Source organism: Eleutherodactylus coqui, chromosome 11 (genome assembly GCF_035609145.1).
Source record: "Eleutherodactylus coqui strain aEleCoq1 chromosome 11, aEleCoq1.hap1, whole genome shotgun sequence".
Classification (NCBI taxonomy): Eukaryota; Metazoa; Chordata; class Amphibia; order Anura; family Eleutherodactylidae; genus Eleutherodactylus; species Eleutherodactylus coqui.
The window spans coordinates 71,986,618-72,008,952 of record NC_089847.1 but is presented as its reverse complement, the minus strand read 5'-3'; the positions used below and the strand labels follow the sequence as shown (position 1 = coordinate 72,008,952).

At 43.2% G+C, this 22,335-nt stretch overlaps 1 protein-coding gene across 5 annotated transcripts in view; it reads right to left on the bottom strand.

Annotated features, from left to right (window-relative positions):
• EHBP1L1 (EH domain binding protein 1 like 1) overlaps positions 1 to 22,335 on the bottom strand; it is a 182,552-nt gene that overhangs the window by 100,874 nt on the left and 59,343 nt on the right. For all 5 annotated transcript variants that reach the window (XM_066582573.1, XM_066582579.1, XM_066582575.1 and 2 more), the window contains exons 2-4: positions 16,351 to 16,408; positions 5,405 to 5,500; positions 4,239 to 4,292 (exon numbers count right to left, since the gene is read on the bottom strand). In XM_066582573.1, the coding sequence (XP_066438670.1) occupies positions 4,239 to 4,292; positions 5,405 to 5,500; positions 16,351 to 16,408 (208 nt within the window). The remainder of the gene's footprint in view (positions 1 to 4,238; positions 4,293 to 5,404; positions 5,501 to 16,350; positions 16,409 to 22,335) is intronic.

Sequence of the window (22,335 nt, the reverse complement as noted above, 5' to 3'; positions counted from 1 at the left end):
TATTTATAAAAAAAACCCCGGTCTGACTGGGGCATGCAGACACCTTGACAGAATGAATAGTGTGTGGCACATGGGTTCCCCATTGCTATGCCCACGTGTGCAGCTCCTGATGGAGGTGGCACAGGATTGGATTTCTCATTGCTTCTGTACAGCATTGTGGGCTATTGCCCCGCCCCTTTAAAATAGGGTCGCTGCCTGCCCGGCTAACCCTCTGCAGTGTGTGCCTGCGGTTCCTCCTCATGGCAGACGCACTTATAAATAGACATGAGGGTGGTGTGGCTATGAGGCCAGCATGTGGCATGAGTGCAGCTGAAGGCTGCGCAGGGACACTTTGGTGTGCGCTGTGGACACTGGGTCGTGCGGGGGGGTTGGGCAGCATGTTACCCAGGAGAAGTGGCAGCAGAGTGTCATGCAGGCAGTGATTGTGCTTTGTTGGAGGTAGCGGGGTGCTTAGCTAAGGTATGCCCTGCTAATGAGGGTTTTTCAGAAGTAAAAATTGTTGGGGGGGGGCCCAGTCTTGCCGCTATTGTGGCTTAATATTGGGACCTGGGAACTTGAGATGCAGCCCAACATGTAGCCCCTCGCCTGCCCTATCCGTTTCTGTGTCGTTCCCATCACTTTCTTGAATTTCCCAGATTTTCACAAATGAAAACCTTAGCGAGCATCGGCGATATACAAAAATGCTCGGGTCGCCCATTGACTTCAATGGGGTTCGTTACTCGAAACGAACCCTCGAGCATCGCGAAAAGTTCGTCTCGAGTAACGAGCACACGCGCATTTTGGTGCTCGCTCATCTCTACAACGGACATATCGGAGTATTTCTCAATTAATAACACACCAGAGAACTCTAAACCACTACTGTGAGAAGACCACAAATCAGTAATTAGGAGTTCCATTTATGTTAATGGGACTGTCATAGATAGCTAAGTTCACGCGCTCAGCTACTTATGACAGCCTCATTGCGACGAGTGAAGTAGTGCCTGTGTGACTGCCGTTACTTTAATTTCAGAATGCTTCGGACTCAATTGATTTTGCCAGGGAAAGCCAGAAGCAAATAAAGAATTACATAGCGACCACTCAAACACATGGATGGAGTAGGAGTCATGGACTTGTTTTAATTAATGTGAAAGCTATTTTCTGCCACCTCATACAGTACTATGGAGTGTATCATTACTGCAGTTATGAGGTGGGATAGGGCAGACACCTGAGAAAACAAATTACTAAATTGCCTTGTAAAATCTGAATATTGCGGTTTAATATGAATAAAGCAGCAATATTTCTCCCAGGCACACCGTGTTAATGTCACATGCTTCCGTTATGGCTTCTTTCTCTGCCTCGGGCAGTATGATTATAAAGTCTGCCCCTAGTTGTAATTACATTGCTGTATATCCAAGTTACACAACCATAAGGGATTAGGGAGCATTACTAATGAGGATATTACTGACAATGATGACATGAGCATGCAAAGAGAAATGGAGACATGAGAAATAGGAATTAATATACGAGGAGGTGCCCAAAAGAAACGCGAATCTTCTTCTGGCGGGCGGGGCGTTACTAGTACAGGCTTCTGTTTCTAGGTGAATGTCTACAGAACCCTTCTGTGTTGACATGCCAGCTGACGTTGGCGAAGGATGGTTCGACTCCAGTAGCTTTTATTTAGTTTTCTGCCTGTTTTGTGATGGCTGATTTGTACAAACAACGTGCAGCTGAGAAATTTTGTTTCCTTTTCCACTGCTCAAAGCACTCGTAAACAAGAGTTCCATGGAACGAGATCAGGTGAATATGGAGGGTGAGGTAAGAGTGCCATGCCGTTTATCGTCAAATATTTCTTAACACTCAGCGCTGTGTGGGCAGGAGCGTTGTCATGATGGAAGAACAAGTCACCCTATAGCCCACATGGTACTGAGTGTTTAGCAAATTTAAGAAAAAAATGGCATGAGACTCTCACATCACCATTCAAATTCATCCGATCTCACACTATGAGACTTTTCTTTTTTAAATAATTGTATTTATATTGACAGTATTTTTAATACATACAGATAAGAGAAATAAAGAAAAGAAAAGTAAAGTGAAAAAAAATTATACTATAACAAACAAACCAACAGAGGTACAATTCCATTTCCAGATATAACACTGTCCTGTACGGGTTGCTTATGTGTCAGGCGTTACAGTAAAAAGAATTATGGCAGGGATTGTGTATTTGGGGTGTATTGTGTATTATTGGTATTCAAGAAACAGAGGCCAGTGCCGGGTCCGGGGGCACATACTGGTGTGTGACCGAATAAATAAAATCAAATACTGTGTTCCAAAAGGACCGTACAACCGGCCATAACCACCACATATGAAAGTAGGTCCCTTTCGCACCACATTCTCTCCAACAAGACTCCGGAATTTCCTCATTCATCCTAGATAGTCTTGCTGGGGTCAGGTACCATTGAAGGAATATCTTCTGGGAGGATTCCCAGTGGGTGATACCGTGCGATATCTTTTTAGTCCAGGCAAGAGCCCGGTTTCATTCTTCTAAGCTGCATTGTTGCTTGGGGTCAAGCTCCCAAAGCGTCATATGGGCTGACTTAGTTTGTGCTATCTGAGAGAATGAGTTCTCGTAGAAGGTACCCGCAGGAAGTGAGAAATAAATGAAGGCCGTCTTGGGGAATGTTGGTTTATGGATGTCTAAAGATTGTAATGCGTATCTTAATCTCAAGTATGAAAACTATGAGACTTTTCTTAACCCCTTCCCGCTCCAGGACATACATTTACGTCCTGGAGCGTCGGGGTATGTATGAAGAGAGGTCGCGGGGTGTCAGCTGTTTATTATAGCTGACACCCGCGGGCAATAGCTGGCTGCAATCGGCCGTGCGGACGATCGCGGCTATTAACCCTTTAAATTCTGACAGTGGCATTTAAATCCCCTGAATGATGTTTGGGGGTCCCATACGGCTCCCGCGGTGAGATCGGGGAAGCCGTGCAGGTGTCATGGCAGCCGGGGGCCTTCTAAAAGACCCCAGGGCTGCCTTGGGAGACTGCCTATCAAGCCATCCCCATCAGGTGGCTTAATAGGCTGCCTGTCAAAAAGCAGTATGACATTATATTACATCATACTGTAGGAGTGATCAAAGCATAGCATGTCGTAGTCCCCCAGGGGGACTTAAAAGTAGAGTAAAAAAAAAGATCAATAAAGTTTTTTTAATTGTTAAAAAAAAAAAGTAATAAAAGTTTAAAATCACCACCCCTTTTGCCATATCTATAATTTAAAAATCTAAATCATAAAATAAAAATACATATTTGGTATCGCCGCATCCGTAAAAGTCTGATCTATCAAAGTAGCGCATTATTTACCCCGCAAGGTGAACGTTTTCCGGGAAAAAAAAGAACGCCTGAAATGCGCTTTTTCAGTCACCCTGTCTCCTAGAAAAAACGCAATAAAAAAGCGATCAAAAAGCTGTATGTATTCTAAATTGGTACTAACGGAAATTACAGGACATCCCACAAAAAATGAGCCCTAGCACAAATAAGTCGACGGAAAAATAAAAAAGTTATTGCATGCACAAGATGACTGCAGAAAATAATTGAAAAAGTTAAAAGTCTTTGAAAAAAAGTAGTACAGAAAAAAAAAAAAACTATACAAGTTTGGTATCCTAGCAATTGTACTGACCCATAGAGTAAAGTTATCATGTTGTTTTTGGTGCAGTTTGTGCGCCATAGAAACAAAACACACTGAAAGATGGAGGAATGTCGTTTTTTTTTTAAATTTTACTCCACTTAGAATTTTTTAAAAGTTTTTCAAGAAAATTATGTTATACTTTAAATAGCACCATTGAAAACTACAACTTGTCCCGCAAAAAACAAGCCCTCACACAGCAACATCAATGGATAAATAAAGGAGTTATGATTTAAAGGGTGGAGGAAAAAACGAAAATGGAAAAAAAATAAGGGGCCGTGTCATTAAGGGGTTAATGAGTGCTTTGAGCAGTGGAAAAGGAAACAAAATTTCAAACCTGCACAATGTTCATATGAATCAGCCATCACAAGATATGTGAAATATGGAGTAATCATTGAAGAAAGAATCACTAAAGCAACCTTCCTTAATGTCAGTTGGCATACAGCCACAGAAGGATTCTGCAGACATTCACCTGGCAACAGAAACCTGAACTAGTAAGGCCCCGCCCACCACAAGATTCTTGTTTCTTTTGGGCACCCCCATGTATTACCCCACCAGGCTCAGGGGTCACACTTACCCCCTCAACTTGAAATGTCCATTCTTTCTCCTCAAAGTGATCGGAGCGTGGATCCTGCAAAGAAAAATGGGATTCAAAGGTCATTCATTACCTGTTCCAAAATCTTTCTGTTTAATTATCCACTTTTAGGCAAGGGATCCTCAGGGATATAACCCTCAGCGATTTTCAAACTACGCAGTGTAATATAATATTACTATATCCTAAGGGCCAATGTCTGTCTTCTTCACCCTCTTTGCTAGTTTTCAAACCATAGTAAACCCACTCTCTGATCCTTGGTTACTGGCTGTACTTTGGCTTAAAAATATCAGTTAATTCATAGTTTTCATAGCTCTTCTGCCTCAGAACTTAAATTTCCCAGCATTCCTTAGGGTGCATTTACACAGAACAGTTATCCTTCAAAAACTCGCTGGATCGTTTGAATTTGAATGATCGTTCAGTGTAAATGCAGCCAATGATCAAACGATAAGTCGTTCGCTTATCTTCATCATTCATTTCATGCAAACATGAAAATCATCGTTGGCTCTTTCGCTAATTGTTTAGTTTACATACCGATCATTTAGTCATTCTTATTCACTGGTCAAGTGAATGTGAAGGACTGAATGATTTAGTGAATGAACAATTTAATGATATAACGTTCCGTGTAAAAGCACTCTTACTCGCTTGATGTCTGCACAAAGGTTTTCTCTGCTGACTTGAAGTGTAATCTTAACACCACATAGACATAACTTAATGTATGAGATGTTAAGGCTCTGGTCATACTTTCGTCATGACTTCTGTTCATGAGTAATCCATTTTCAAATGAGTTTCAGCTAATCCCATAGAGTTATAATGTGGCACGCCAGATGTGCAGCATTGTTGACAGCAAAAATATCACTGCAGATTGTGCTATTATTGCTGTTAAAAATATCAGAATCCCTCAGAGAAAGCAAAAAATGCAAAAATGAATAAGCGCAACTACCTCTGCAAATTGAAGTATATACTGTACACTTCACAGTAGGCTTGGGTGCAATGTACACAAAGTCTACAACAGACATTCCAACAGGATAGTCAAATGTAATGTGACCAGGCCCTCTCTGGCATGTGGTCATTGCATTTCTAAGCATGAAACTTAATGTAGCCTTAAGAATTCTTATACATGATTTCCTTTTATTGTCCAAATCACTTACTCTATATAGTGTTGCTGTAATATCCACATTTTCAGGAACTGCCCAGACAACTGATCCACGGAAAGGGTCCTTGATCCCCGGCTGCCAACTATGAGCCTGGATAAAATAGTATTGAATGCATGTTTATATTTTGACAATGTTGGCTGTCACACTAACAAAAGTAAGGGCTAAATGGAAGGATGATGGGAAACAAAGTGTAAGGAAAAAAGGGGAGAAGCTTAAAGGGAATCTGTCAGCTGGAACACACTGTCCAAACTGCAGGCATCATGTTGTAGAGAAGGAGGAGCCGAGCAGACTGATATTGATAGTTTTATGGGGAAAGACTCAGTATAACTTGTATTTTATTCAATTATATCTCTGCTCATTCTCATTTGAACAGTCCAATGGGTGGTCCTATCAGTGATTGACAGCTGTGTATAACTGTACGTACAGGGAAGGCTGTCAGTCACTGATAGGACCGCTCATTGTACTCAGAATGAGCAGAGATATAAATGAATAAAATACAAGTTATACTGAATCTTTCCTGATAAAACTATATATCCATCTGCTCAGCTAAGGTGACCAGGTGTCCCGATTTAGGCAGGACAGTCCCACTTTGGGACCCTGTGTCCCACTTTCTGCCGGGACCTCAGCGGAACAGCCATTTGTCCCACTTTCGGGACGTCAGGTCACCATTCTAACGATTACCAGCCGGGGTGCTGCAGCTCCCCAGCAGGTAATCCGTCTGCAGCGCCGTGGGCCAGATGCACACACTGACAGCAGTGTGTGCATTTGGGATCATCATCCCCTCCTCCCCTGACCTGTCCTCTTTGGTTCAGCAAGAGGAGAGGAGAAGAGAGAAGGCACTGCTGCGGGCGCACACACTTCCGCCCACCGGCAGAAGCTAAGTGGAGCGTCAGCGCTGTGAAGACCAGGAAGAGGTAAGTATAGTGGGTTTAGGTGGCGCGCTAATACTATATGGCATCTGTGGGGGTTACTACTATTGCTAGGAATATTGTGGGGGTCACTAATATTGCTGGGGATACTGTGGGGGTCCCAGCTATTGCTGGGGCTTCTGTGGAGGGCACTACTATTGCTGGGGTTTCTTTGGTGGTCACTATTATTGCTGGAGCTTCTGTGGGGTTCACTATTATTGCTAGGAATACTGTGGGGGTCACCAATATTGCTGGGGATACTGTGGGGGTCACTAATATTGCTGGGGATACTGTGGTGGTCACTAATATTGCTGGGGCTTCTGTGGGGGGCACTACTATTGCTGGCGTTTCTTTGGTGGTCACTATTATTGCTGGGGCTTCTGTGGGGGTCACTACTATTGCTGGGGATACTGTGGGGATCACTATTATTGCTGGGGATACTGTGGGGATCACTATTATTGCTGGGGATACTGTGGGGATCACTATTATTGCTGGGGATACTGTGGGGATCACTATTATTGCTGGGGATACTGTGGGGATCACTATTATTGCTGGGGATACTGTAAGGCAGGGGTGTCAAACTCATTTTCACTGAGGGCCACATCAGGCTTATGGTGACCTTCAAAGGGCCGATTGTAAGGCCGCCTGCAGAATTCTCACAGCGGGACCCGAGCCCCTACAGGAACCAGCGCGGCACTTACCTGCTCCTGCGGCTCCGGCTCTGTGATGAGCCCCGCACAGAAATAGAGCATGCCGCGATTTGTTTTCTGTGCGAGATTTTGCGCAGACAAATCACGGACGTCTGCATAGGATTGTGTTTTCTAATGCAATCCTATGGCAGCTTCCACGGGCTGAAATTCTGCGGGAAATCCCGCCGCGGAATTTCTGCCTGTGTTCAGGGGGCCTAAGACGGTATAGTTAGGGGTTGTTCACACAAGTGTATTTGTGTACATAATATGCAGTGAATAGAAGCCATTGATTTCAGTGAGTTCATTCACATGATGTATATTTTCATACAGCATGACCTATTTTGTTGCGTACTACGCACCACGATAGGCCATTAAAGTGAATGGGCCGTGCAAATACATGGTGAATGTGCAGGACACCTGTGTATTCACTGCATATTAGCGCACCATTTCAATAGGCCCATCTGCATTCCTTTTTACGTACGCAAATATACAGGCATAAGCGATTTTCGATTGCGCAAATACGTAGCATATTTGTGCGACCGAAATACAATTACATCTGTGTGAACGAGCCCTAATAGTGACCCTGATAGTGGCCCCAGTAAAAATAACGACCCCACAGTGGCCCAATTAGTAATATTAACCCCCATAGCAACGTTGTAATTATAAGTCCCCCCCCCAGTAATAAGCTCCCCCCCTCAGTAATAAGCCCCCACCTCAGTAATAATAATAAGCCCCCACCTCAGTAATAATCATAAGCAGCCTCCCCCCCAGTAATAAGCAGCCCCCTCCCCCAGTAATAAGCAGCCCCCTCCCCCAGTAATAACCACCCCTCCCCCAGTAATAACCATCCCCCCAGTAATAACCAGCCCCCTCCCCCAGTAATAACCAGCCCCCCTACCCCCAGTAATAACCAGCCCCCCTACCCCCAGTAATAACCAGTCCCCCTACCCCCAGTAATAACCAGCCCCCACCCCAGTAATAAGCAGCCCCTCCCCCAGTAATAAGCAGCCCCTCCCCCAGTAATAAGCAGCCCCTCCCCCAGTAATAAGCACCCCCCAGTAATAAGCAGCCCCAGTAATAGGCAGTCCCCCCAGTAATAGGCAGCCCCCCCCCAGTAATGGGCAGCCCCCCCCCAGTAATAGGCAGTGCCCCCCAGTAATAGGCAGTCCCCACCCCCAGTAATAGGCAGTCCCCACCCCAGTAATAGGCAGCCCCCACCCCATATACTTACCTTCTCCTGCCTGTCAGCATCGCTCCCTCTCTGCTTGCCCTGAGCCCGGCGCAGTGTGCAGCCCAGCACGCTCCCTCCCAGAGTCCTTACCTGCGGAACTAATGAGCAGGGGACTCGGGGAGGAGGATCCTGGCTGCACACTGACGTCATTGTGCGCCGGGATCAGTGGCAACAGCGCGATTACCAGCGGGGAGCTGCGGCACCCCAGCTGGTAATCGCTGCAGTGGGCCACATAACACGAGGCAACAGGCCGGATTCGGCTCGCGGGCCTTGTGTTTGACACATGTGCTGTAAGGTGTCACTATTATTGCTGGGGCTTCTGTGGGGGGGTCACTAATATTGTTGGTGATATTGGGGGGCACTATTATTGCTGGGGCTTCTGTGGGGGTCACTACTATTGCTGGGAATACTGTGGGGGGGGGTCACAATTATTGCTGGGGCCACTGTGGGGGGGGGGGGGCAGCATTATTGCTGGGGATACAGTGGAGGGTCACTATTATTGCTGGGGATGCTGTGGGGGGTGGTTACTATTACTGCTGGGGCTTCTGTGATGAGTCACTATTATTTCTGGGGATACTGTGGGGTGTCACTATTATTGCTGGGGATACTATGGAGGTCACTATTATTGCTGGGGATACTGTGGGATGTCACTATTGTTGCTGGGGATACTGTTGGGGGTCCCTATTATTGCTGAGGCTGGTATAGGGGAGAACTAATACTACTGGGACTACTGTGGGGGTCACTGTTATTGCTCGGGCTGGGATAGGGGAGCGCTAATACTACTGGGGTACTGTGGGGGCAGTATTATTGCTGGGGATACAGTGGAGGGTCACTATAATTGCTGGGGATGCTGTGGGCGGTGGTTACTATTACTGCTGGGGCTTCTGTGATGAGTCACTATTATTTCTGGGGCTACTGTGATGTGTCACTACTATCGCTGGGGATACTGTGGGGTGGTCACTATTATTGCTAGAGATACTGTAGGAGTGTCACTATTATTGCTGGCGATACTGTGGGGGTCACTATTATTGCTCGAGCTGGTATTGGGGAGAACTAATACTACTGGGACAACTGTGGGGGTCACTGTTATTGCTCGGGCTGGGATAGGGGAGGATTATTACTACTGAGGTCACTCTGCACATGGCAGCGTACCTCAAGCTGACTTAGGGTGTGTTTACACATGGTGGAAATGCTGCAGAATGCAGCTATAGATACGCAGCGGTGCTCACCCTCACCTCCTCCGAGGGCTTCCCGCTGTCAGCGCTCTCAGCAACAGGTTCCTAGCGGCCTAGCCAGGTGCAGATATGCAGCTGTTTTTTGGATGCAGAAATGCTGCAGAATTTGCTCCCTGTCTTTTTTTTTTAACCAGCCCTGTACTTTTTATAACAACAGAGGTAAAATAATATATGATAAACCCAACCTCTGACCACACATATTGACCCTGGGAAAATCTGGTCACCTTAGCTCAGCTCTTCCTGCTCTTTAAGATGATGCCTGTAGTTGATTAGCTGCTCACTAGTTATTCAAATACATATGTGGTAGAGGCAGAAAGCGCTGCTTCATTCAGCTATGATGTAGGGCACTAGAGTGCGCCAGAAACATGTCAGCAGAAGTCTCTTGATGCTGTGGTTATTTGCCACTACATTTTAACATAACATTTCTTATTGATAAAAGTATTGTTTTTTAATTTTTTTTTCAAGTTTGGGATGAGCTGGCATCAATACAAAATTTCCATAGCTTGATGAAAAATGTGATTAGGTGATGAACTTAAAGAGTTACGATCTCTGCAGAAGAAACTGTGGGAACCAGATGGGGGGGGGGTTGGAGGGTATGTTTGTATGTAAAATCCTACTTAATGCAGGGCCTACAAGAAGATTTAGGCATAGGACACAAAAACATGGAATCTCTATGGGTGAAAATACAGGGAGGAAAGACTAAGAATCTTGATAGGAGTGTTCTATAGGCCATTAAAACAACAGAAGTGATTATGGGAGATTTTAATTATCCAGATATAATATGGGAAGATGAAACCTGAGAATCTCACAAGAGCGATAAGTTCTTAGGAACAATTAAAGATAACTACCTTACCCAACTTCTACGGGAGCCAACTAGAGGGAGGGACTTATTATTAACCAACAGACCAGACAGAATCAAGGGGGTGCAGATTGAGACACTTATAATATAATTAATTTTAAGTTGTCATTCAATAGGAAGCCTTATCAGGGAGCAACAAAAACACAGAACTTTAGTAAAGCATAATTTGATCAGTTCAAAATTACTCTCTGAAACATTAAATGGGACAATGTCCTCAGAAATAACAGAAGAGACGTCAATTTGGAGAGGTTTAAAAGTATCCTAAATACCTCATGCGAGCAGTTTATACCCTTCAAGAATAAAAGAACTACAAATTGATGGAAACCAATGTGACTCAACAAGACTGTAAGGGGGAGGGGGGGCAATAAGAGAAGCAGAAGTGAAAAAGAGAAAACAAGAAGGCAGTGTAGAAGCGCTAAAAACATACAGGGAAAAAAAAAAAAAAATCTGTAAGGAAAAGATAAAAGCTGCCAAGGAGGAGGCAGAGAGACTGATTGCCAAAGAGAGCAAAAAAAAACCTTAAATATTTTTCAGTTGCATAAATAGTAAAAGAATCTGCACTGAAAGCACTGCCCCTTTAACAAATAATGCAGGAGAAATCATAGAAGATGATGGGGGGGGGGGGGAGATAAATCTATTAAATAGTTTTTTTTTTAAGTATATTCATGAGAGAATATGCAGTGTCACACAAGATGTAGGGGGATAAAATTAACCCCCCACTAAATATCACCTGCCTAATGCAGGAAGACATGCAGAGTCAGCTGAAAAAGATTAAAATTGACAAATTGCTAAGCCCAGATGGAATACATCCAAGTGTCCTAAGCGAACTAAGTGACATGATTATACCACTGGGTTGGCGCACTGCCAATGTGGTTCCAATATACAAAAAAGTGTCAAGAAGAAAGCCTGGTAACTACAGGCCAGTAAGTCTCACTTCAGTAATTGGAAAAATATTTCAGGCGTTTCTGAGAGATGCCATCCTGGAATACTTCAAGGAAAACAACAGTATAACTCCTTATCAGCATGGGTTCATGAGGGGTTGATCATGTCAAACCAACTTGATCAGCTTCTACAACGAACTATGTTCTAGGCTGGACCTGGGAGAGTCTATTGATCTTGTATATCTAGATTTTTCTAACGCATTTGACACTGTGCCGCATAATAGGTTGATATATAAAATGTGACTGGGCAAAAACATGTGTAGCTGGGTAAAAAACTGGCTTGGAGATAGAAAGCAGAGGGTGATAATGAATGGTCCGTACTCTGATTGGGCCACCGTTGCTAGTGGGGTGCCAGAGGGTTCAGTATTAGGCCCCATTCTGTTCAATATATTTATTAATGACCTGATAGAGGGACTACACAGTAAAATATCGATATTTGCAGACAATATGAAATTATACAAGGTAATTAACACAACGGAGGACAAGGTACGGCTACAAATGGACCTAGATAAGTTGGGGGCTTGAGTAGAAAAATGGAAAATGAAGTTCAACATTGATAAATGTAAGGTTATGTACATGGGCAGGAGAAATGGATGTCACCAATATATACTAAATGGAGTACTGCTAGGGAAAAGTGCTATGGAAAAAAGACCTGGGGGTACTAGTTAACTGTAGACCTAACTGGATCAAAACCAGTCAGCTGCTGCAAAGTCAAATAAAGTTTTGGGGTGCAATAAAAGAGGTATAGGGGCGAGGGACGAAAACATTATTCTTCTAGTATATAAGGCACTTGTCAGGCCTCACATGGAATACTGTATACAGTTCTGGACACCAGTGCTCAGGAAAGACAGTGCAATGCATGAGAGGGTTCAAAGAAAGGCAGCAAAATGAATAAATGGAATTGAAGGACTAGAATACCCAAAGACGAATTATTCACCATGGAAAAAAAGCAGTTAAGGGACGACCAAATAACTATGTACAAATACAATAGGGAATAATACAAGGATCTGTCCCATGATCTGTTTATACCCAGGACTATGACAGTAACAAGAGGACATCCTCTGCGTCTAGAGGAAAGAAGGTTTCATCACCAACACAGAAGGGTGTTCTTTACTGTAAGAGCTGTGAGATTATGGAACTCTCTCCCTGAAGACATGGTAATAGCAAAATCAATGGAGGAGTTTAAGAAGGGACCAAAAGTCTTTTTGGAGAACTACGACATTGCAGGATTTAGACATTAAATAACCAAAAGGGTTTTTCATTCAGGTCTTGGAGTCAGGTAGGAACTTTCAAATGTTAATCCAGGGATTATTCTGACTGTCAACTGAGGTAAATTAGCGGCTGCCTCATTAGGGTTTTTTTTGCCTTGCTCTGGATCAACAAGGCGGGGTGGAAATAGGCTGAACTGGATGGAAATTTGTCTTTTTTCAGCCTTGCATACTGTTATTTGGTCAAGCGGGCATGTCCTCTGACCTTACCCCTTAACGACTGCCCCATCGGGAAACTATGTCCTCAGCAAGTGGGCTTTAATCCTAGAGGACGTAGTTTTATGCATCCTCTTTGGATTAATGCCCACTTGCCTGCGGACGTGACAGCTCCATGCTGTCGGTGCCAGCAGGTAGCCAACAGCATGGAGCTGTTATCCCAGGATGCGGGCAGTCCCCCCCCCCCCCCCCCCGGCATTGCGATCAGCGCTAGCGCTGATCGCAAAAAAGTAAACAAAAATGTGTAAAAAAGTAAAGATTCAGCTGCCCTGATGGATCGGATCCATCAGGGCAGCTGAAAATACTCACGTGGCTTGTCCGCGGTGTCCCACGAAGATCGGGTCCTCCCGGACCCGGTGGCGGTCTTCTGCGCATGTGCGCCAGACGATGACGTCAGGCGCATGCGCAGAAGCCCGGGAGCCCCCGGCAAATTTGAAATCTCCTGGCTCCCGGCTCCTGAAGGTAGCCGGAAACCAGGAGGTGTTACTGGGGACCGCTGTGAGTGGTCCACGGGCATGGGATCGCCGCTATCCATTGGATAGCGGCGATCGCGAAAAAGTTAAAAAAAAGTTTAAAAAAAAGTCAGTTTCACCTCCCCTCATGGATCAGATCCATGAGGGGAGGTGAAAATACTCACCTAAGTCCTCCCCGATGTCCCGGGACCCGAATCCCCGTCTGCGCATGCGCGCCCGATGACTGACATCGCGCGCGTGCAGATGGGCTCGAGCCCCGGGAAATTTAAAATCCCTCTGCTCCTGGCTGCCATGTGTAGCCCGGAGCAGAGGGATGTCATCAGGGGCATGATCATGGTCATCCAATGGATGACAGTGATCATGTAAAGTAAAAAAAAAGTTTTAAAAAGTTAAAAAATCTTGCGTTTCATCTCCCCCCACGGATCATATCCGTGAGGGAGGATGAAATGACGTACCTAAGGCCTGCAGATTTATCCGCGGACCTTACCCCAGCTTCTGCGCATGCGCCCGTCGCCAAAATGGCGGACGCATGCGCAAAAGCCGTGGATTCCCATGATAATTTAAAATCTCCCTGGTCCTGGCTACAAAACTTAGCCGAGAGTCTTGAGATTTCACGGGGGGTTCCTGATCACATGTTTGCCGTTATCCAATGGATAATGGCGATCACGTAAAAGTAAAAAAAAGGTGAAGCTTCATCTCCCCTCACCGATGCGATCGGTGAGAGGAGATGAAACTTTTTACCAGAGGCCTCCGTATTTGCACCCCGACGCGATCTTCCTCTGTGAACTTTCCCGGATCCTGCACATGCGACCGCCGGCAAAACAGCGGACACATGCGCAGGAGTCAGGGAGCACAGGAAATTTAAAATCTCCTTGCTCCCAGTGACCAACGGTCGCCGAGAGCCTGGAGCAGTGACGGGTGGCCTCGTTGAGCGGTCCCCGGTCACGTGATAAAAAGGTAGCGATCTACCTTTGGCCGGTCTCACATGACCGGATAGGAATTACGGATTCCGCATGTGTCTGATCCGCGGTAATACGCAGATCAATCGTATTGGATTACACAATTCCGCTCACATTAGCGGGTCGGAATTGCGTAATCCACTCGCAGAAAAGACAACGCAGCATGTTCTATTTTACCGCGGATATCCGCAACATAGAACCCATTGTGCTCCATGGTCGCGGATATACCCGCAGCCCATACCCAACTACATTGTATACGGGCTGCGGGTACCTGCGTCATCGCTAAGCGACGGTGCGGGAAATGCAAACAAAAAAAAAGTACTGCGAATGACCGCCTGTGTGAGTAGGCAGTTATGCGCAGTACATTACGTGGCCGTACGCAGGGTCACAGCCGGGCGCACAGCCGGGATCCGCTGCGGGCCTCCGCAAGCGGATTCCACCTACGGCTGCGTGAGCCCGGCGTTATTCAGACCGCTACCTGTAATACGCAATTTACAAGAAGCCCAGGGAACGCTCGCCTTCCTGCAGTTCCAGGAGCACCTTGTTGAGTGTCTTCTGTGCGAGACCGCCGCACCTCATCAAGCTTACGGAGACTCACGGAACGCCACTTTTTACACCCCATACCCGCTACTGAGGTCACGAAATACCCCCAAAAAGCATGACAGGAGGAGGTATACACGGTTTTATTGCCCCATGTACCCATCCCAACCAACCTCCGTAATGACCCCTGTCTTCGGAAATAACACACAGTTCACATTATTACTTTTATCTAAGATTTGGGAAACGCCGAAAAGGGCGCGGAGTGTGTGTGTGTGGGGAATATTTTTAGGGAGTCAATTTTTATTCCGTACTAATGAACAATGTGCTACAGCGGAAGTATAGCGTGACGGGCGGCTTCCATTGACTACAATTCCACAGCATGTACATTGAGCCATTAGGTTCAATAGAACCTAATAGCTGCAGTGAAATTCGGATTTCCGTTGCATTTAACGCGGCCGAAATCCGGCCGTGGGAAATAGGCCTAAGAGTCTGATCATAGAGCTGTTTGCATGACTAGGTATGCTCTAAAATACTGGTAAATGGAAAATAAAACCTTTTTTAAGAAGCTGTGTGTAGTTAGAATTTCATGTCTTTTTCTTTCCCTTGAGCGATTGTTTGTTGAAGTTTTTGTGATTATCAACCAGTATATTATCTAGATATCATTCTGTTCATTCTGTAAGACAGAAAATGTAGCTATATCTTTTTTTAGATGAGATTCATATATTAAATGGACAGACAGGTATAACCTTTGCTATTTAAATGATCACATCATTACTCAGATGTGCATGTTATGCAGCTCACTAAGCAGAACTCCTTTTCATATACAAAAGCTAAGATCGGAACACTCCTGAAACTGAAAAATTCAGGAAATCTTCTTTTCATCAGCTGTGATGGAATGTATCAGCGAATGAATCATTGATAAGACTTCAATGGGAGGACACTGGAAAATCATGCAATTTTCTTTGTAAGAAAAGTGCAAAATTCTGATTGAAAATAGCTATAAGAGGCCTTCAAATGAGCTGGAATATTTTGCAAGACTCTGCAGAATATTCTGCTGTTGAAATCTGCAGATCTAAATGCAGACTTTAATGCAGAATTGCAGGCAGAATTAAGCCTTTTTCAAATATGTATCAACATTTGCATGTTAGATATGTGGATTTTGTTGCAGATTTTTTTTGTAAGGTGTCATTGTCTAGCAGAATATTCTGATACATGTAAAAGCACCCTTACATGCTGACTGCCATTGATTTAGTAATCAGTGACTATAATATCATGAGGAGGGTATACAATAGTAAAATAGTAGGGACTATTTGCCACCCCCAAGAAAGAATTAAAAATATGGTAAAATAAGTCAATTACCATTATGAAAAACAATGGAGTCATTAATGGTAGTAAAACAGGAAGAGTACAGGTCATACAGAGTACATATTACATAATAGTGTAAAATAAGTGAAAAGACAATAGAAGAAACCACGCAGATTCTGAAAAAAACTTCCAAAAGTATAAGATCCTCATTGGGCAAGATAACAAAGAACTTTATATTCCAGGGAACAAAATCCTCAGGATTTTAGATAGAGAAGACAACAGAGAAAGAATGTTAACGACTAGCAGATATAGATACCTTGGAGCAGACTCTTCTGTTCCTGCGAGTCCATACAATCACTATTTTATCTGGTTGCCTAGAAAAAAAGTGGAATGGCCATTAGTAAACGCCCACGTCTAAACATAAGCATAATTGCAATTTCTATAGATTAATAAAAACCTAAACATAAGCAAATAATCTAAATGTTAATTAAATCTGTAAATAATGAAAACATTACGTCGACATCAAAAAGTTGTATGTCCCCCGACATGGTCCCCCCAAAAATTACAACTTACCATTCAAAAAACAAGCCCTTGAATACCAAAATAGTTTCATTGGCTGGATCACTATGAATGTGATACCTATTAAGCGTTGCTTTAAAAAAAAAAAAAATGTTTGGTCCTACATCCATTTAAAAAGAGCTTTTGTGGGGAAAATGCATATTTTTTTAAATTAGATTGTTTTTTGAAATAAAGTTTATTGAACTTTTTTGCGCTGTTTTTTAGTCCCTCGGGAAGACTTAGGCTGGGTTCACACAGGGCGGATTTGCCGAGGAAATTCCGCGTGGATTTTCGCCGCGGCAAATCCGCCTGCGGCCGCTAATCTTGGAATTAGCCAGCCATGTGAACGAGATTTCTCAGAAATCTCGTCCACACGGGACGGCCAATCCACTGCGGTACGTCAGGCGGGAACCGCGGCCGCAGCCGCGGGTTTCAAATATGCAGCATGTCTATTTATTTTTTCTTTTCCGCTGCGGCCGCGCTCTCCTCTATGGGAGTGCCGGCCCAGCGCAAGAGCGAGCGGCAGGTCGCTCCAAAGCTGCCGCGGGTTTTTCCGCGGCAGTTCTCCCGGCGGCAATCTTGCGGTTTTTGCTGCGGCCAAACCGCGAGATTTCCGATGGGAATCCGCCCCGTCTGAGCCCAGCCCTAAAGTTGCGATAGTTCAATCGCTAGGATAGTACACAGCATTACTAATGTAGTGCATTCTATTAAGCCTATGACAGTAGCCTATTGGACTCTGCCGGAGGAGGGCCTAATAGGCATTTACATGGTAGACATGAAGGCCTTCGTCAGGCTTCCAGCTGCCATAGAAAGCTATTGTTACCTTACAATCACACTGTGGGATCATCTGCTTAAACATTATAGCTGCTATTGTGGCAAATAAAGGCCTATTTAGATGGGATAAATGTCTGACACTCGTACCCTCACATACTCGCTCTCGTGCTGTTGTACGGGAGCTGGTATCGCTGGCTCAAAGCAGGGCGGCTGGAGTAGATTTCACATAACAATAGACGATGAGCTGAACGATGATTATTCAGTGTAAATAGGAGCCGTTCAGTATTGAAAGGCCGCTATGTTAAGTCAATGGAGAGGAGCAGGGGAGAGCAAGGAGTAAAATCTCCTGCAGCCTCCTCGCCCCCTTGCTGGCCGCTCTGTAAGTGAGCCAGCGCTAATAGCTAGCTCACGGAAGTGAGTGTATGCGGGGACGAGTGTCAGGCATCGTTTGCCAGACATTCGTCCTGTCTAAATGGGCCTTTAGGGGTTAAATAGACAGGATATGAGGTTTCTCCATATCTGGCAATTATAGCAGGAGCCTGGCTGTCAGTAGTCAACTAATTTGGTACAGAATAGGTTCTGTATATACTGATGCACCTCATACATTTGAAAAGGTCAGAAACATCCCAGAAACAAGTTTGTTTCCCAAGTAAAGTTTTGTGAAACTGTCAAATGCATAGTCAGCAAGAAATTCACCGTAAAAACTCCAATACAAAAGCAATCAAGACAAGTCGCAGCAGATCTCTATGTTACTAAGAAACATAGCTACTTCTTCACTCTATAGTTAGTACACTCATGCTTTCAGAGAGGATGTACAGGAATATGATCGCTATATATGGTGTTGCATTGAAACATTCAATACCCCAAAGGATGGATTCCACAGGCTATAGCTATTAATGAACGAAATTGGTTGGCAAGACTACACGTTTCACATTCGGATTGAGGTCTCAATCATTCTGTTATTACCATGATTATTATTTTTTTACATTTTATTGCATGTTTTGGCTAGCTAAAAAGATTGAAAACAACAATCAAAACCACAAGATCAAAGTAAAAATTTTGAGAAGCACACACAAGGCCAGCATGGAGGCAAAAAGCAAAGAATTATATACTACTAGCTGATATACCCGACTTCGCCCGAGTTAATTTGGTACTGATGTTTATCTGGTGTTCACACGGAAAATCTTATGAAGTCGTGGTTACTTTAGAGATACCGGAAAAGCATATGTTCACCATTTTGCATAGTTCTCTGCGTTACCCAGGAAACACCACGGGGAAGTAACCATGGGACATCTCCTTTATATAAAATGACATCAGGAAGTGAGAGAAATAGATTCCGTACGTAAAATTTGGATGCTAATTTTTTTGCGCATAGAATTGAATCGAGTTGGGACCCATTAGCTTTTCCTATTTATGACATAATCAATGCTCGTGCCAAAGTTCACGTTTCTATGACACCGGAAAGAGAGAAAATTACATTCCGTATGTAAAACTTGGACGCTAATTCTTTACGCATAGAACTGAATAATGGAGTTGGGACCCATTAGCTTTTCCTATTTATGACATAATCAATGCTCGTGCCAAAATTCATGTTTCTATGACACCGGAAAGTGAGAAAAATACATTCCGTACGTAAAATTTGGACGATAATTCTTTTGCGCATAGAATTGAATAATCGAGTTGGGACCCAATAGCTTTTCCTATTTATGACATAATCAATGCTCGTGCCAAATTTCACGTTTCTATGACACCGGAAAGTGAGAAAATTACATTCCGTACGTAAAATTTGGACGCTAATTCTTTTGCGCATAGAATTAAAAAATCGAGTTGGGACCCATTAGCTTTTCCTACTTATGACATAATCAATGCTCGTGCCAAATTTCACATGTCTATGACACCGTAAAGTGAGAAAATTACATTCCGTACATAAAACTTGGACGCTAATTCTTTTGTGCATAGATTGAATAATCGAGTTGGGACCTATTACCTTTTCCTATTTATGACATATTCAATGCGCGTGCCAAATTTTAGGTTTCTATGACATTGGGAAGTGAGAGATTTAGATTATGTACGTTAAATTTCGACGCCAATTCTTTTGCGCTAGAATTGAATAATCGAGTTGGGACCCAATTACTTTTCCTATTTTGGAGATAATCTATGCTTGCGCCAAATTTCATGTTTCTACGACACCGGGAAGTTGGAGAACTTTTGGCGAGTCAGTCAGTGAGTCAGTGAGGGCTTTCAGCTTTATATATATATAGACTAGCTGATATACCCGACTTCGCCCGAGTTAATTTGGTACTGGTGTTTATCTGGTGTTCACACGGAAAGTCTTATGAAGTCGTGGTTACTTTAGAGATACTGAGGAAAAACATATGTTCACCATTTTGCATAGTTCTCTGCGTTACCCAGGAAACACCACGTGGAGGTAACCATGCGACGTTTCCTTCATATAAAATGACATCAGGAAGTGAGAGAATTAGATTACATACATAAAATTTGGACACTAATTCTTTTGCGCTTAGAATTGAATAATCGATTTGGGACCTATTAACTTTTCATATTTATGACACAATCAATGCTTGTGCCAAATTTCATGTTTCTATGACATTGGGAAGTGAGAGATTTGGATTATGTACGTAAAATTTGGACGCTAATTCTTTTGCGCATAGAATTGAATAATGCAGTTGGGACCCATTAGCTTTCCCTATTTATGACATAATCAATGCTCGTGCCAAATTTCCCGTTTCTATGACACCGGAAAGTGAGAAAATTACATTCCGTACGTAAAATTTGGACGCTAATTCTTTTGCGCATAGAATTGAATAATGGAGTTGGGACCCATTAGCTTTTACTATTTATGACATAATCAATGCTCATGCCAAATTTCCTGTTTCTATGACACCGAAAAGTGAAAAAATTACATTCTGCACGTAAGATTTGGACGCTAATTCTTTTGCGCATAGAATTGAATAATCGAGTTGGGACCCATTAGCTTTTCCTATTTATGACATAATCAATGCTCGTGCCAAATTTCCCGTTTCTATGACACCGGAAAGTGAAAAAATTACATTCCGCACGTAAAATTTCGACGCCAATTCTTTTGCGCTAGAATTGAATAATGGAGTTGGGACCTATTAACTTTTCCTATTTATGACAATCAATGCTCGTGCCTAAATTCCCCTTTCTATGACACCGGAAAGTGAGAAAATTACATTCCGCACGTAAAATTTGGACGCTAATTCTTTTGCGCATAGAATTGAATAATGGAGTTGGGACCCATTATCGTTTCCTATTTATGGCATAATCAATGCTCGTGCCAAATTTCCCGTTTCTATGACACCGGAATGTGAGAAAATTAGATTCCGTACGTAAAATTTGGACGCTAATTCTTTTGCGCATATAATTGAATAATAGAGTTGGGATCCATTAGCTTTTACTATTTATGACATAATCAATGCTCATGCCAAATTTCCTGTTTCTATGACACCGGAAAGTGAAGAAATTACATTCCGCACGTAAAATTTGGACGCTAATTCTTTTGCGCATAGAATTGAATAATCGAGTTGGGACCCATTAGCTTTTCCTACTTATGACATAATCAATGCTTGTTCCAAATTTCCCGTTTCTATGACACCGGAAAGTGAGAAAATTACATTCCCCACGTAAAATTTAGACGCCAATTCTTTTGCGCTAGAATTGAATAATCGAGTTGGGACCCATTCGCTTTTCCTATTTATGAAATAATCAATGCTCGTGCCAAATTTCAAATTTCTATGACACCGGAAAGTGAGAAAATTATATTCCGCATGTAAAATTTGGACGCTAATTCTTTTGCGCATAGAATTGAATAATGGAGTTGGGACCCATTAGCTTTTACTATTTATGACATAATCAATGCTCATGCCAAATTTCCTGTTTCTATGACACCGAAAAGTGAAAAAATTACATTCTGCACGTAAAATTTGGACGCTAATTCTTTTGCGCATAGAATTGAATAATCGAGTTGGGACCCATTAGCTTTTCCTATTTATGACATAATCAATGCTCGTGCCAAATTTCCCGTTTCTATGACACCGGAAAGTGAAAAAATTACATTCCGCACGTAAAATTTCGACGCCAATTCTTTTGCGCTAGAATTGAATAATGGAATTGGGACCTATTAACTTTTCCTATTTATGACAATCAATGCTCGTGCCTAATTTCCCCTTTCTATGACACCGGAAAGTGAGAAAATTACATTCCGCACGTAAAATTTGGACGCTAATTCTTTTGCGCATAGAATTGAATAATGGAGTTGGGACCCATTATCGTTTCCTATTTATGACATAATCAATGCTCGTGCCAAATTTCCCGTTTCTATGACACCGGAAAGTGAGAAAATTACATTCCGCACGTAAAATTTGGACGCTAATTCTTTGGCGCATAGAATTGAATAATCGAGTTGGGACCCATTAGCTTTTCCTATTTATGGCATAATCAATGCTCGTGCCAAATTTCCCGTTTCTATGACACCGGAATGTGAGAAAATTAGATTCCGTACGTAAAATTTGGACGCTAATTCTTTTGCGCATATAATTGAATAATAGAGTTGGGATCCATTAGCTTTTACTATTTATGACATAATCAATGCTCATGCCAAATTTCCTGTTTCTATGACACCGGAAAGTGAAGAAATTACATTCCGCACGTAAAATTTGGACGCTAATTCTTTTGCGCATAGAATTGAATAATCGAGTTGGGACCCATTAGCTTTTCCTACTTATGACATAATCAATGCTTGTTCCAAATTTCCCGTTTCTATGACACCGGAAAGTGAGAAAATTACATTCCCCACGTAAAATTTAGACGCCAATTCTTTTGCGCTAGAATTGAATAATCGAGTTGGGACCCATTCGCTTTTCCTATTTATGAAATAATCAATGCTCGTGCCAAATTTCAAATTTCTATGACACCGGAAAGTGAGAAA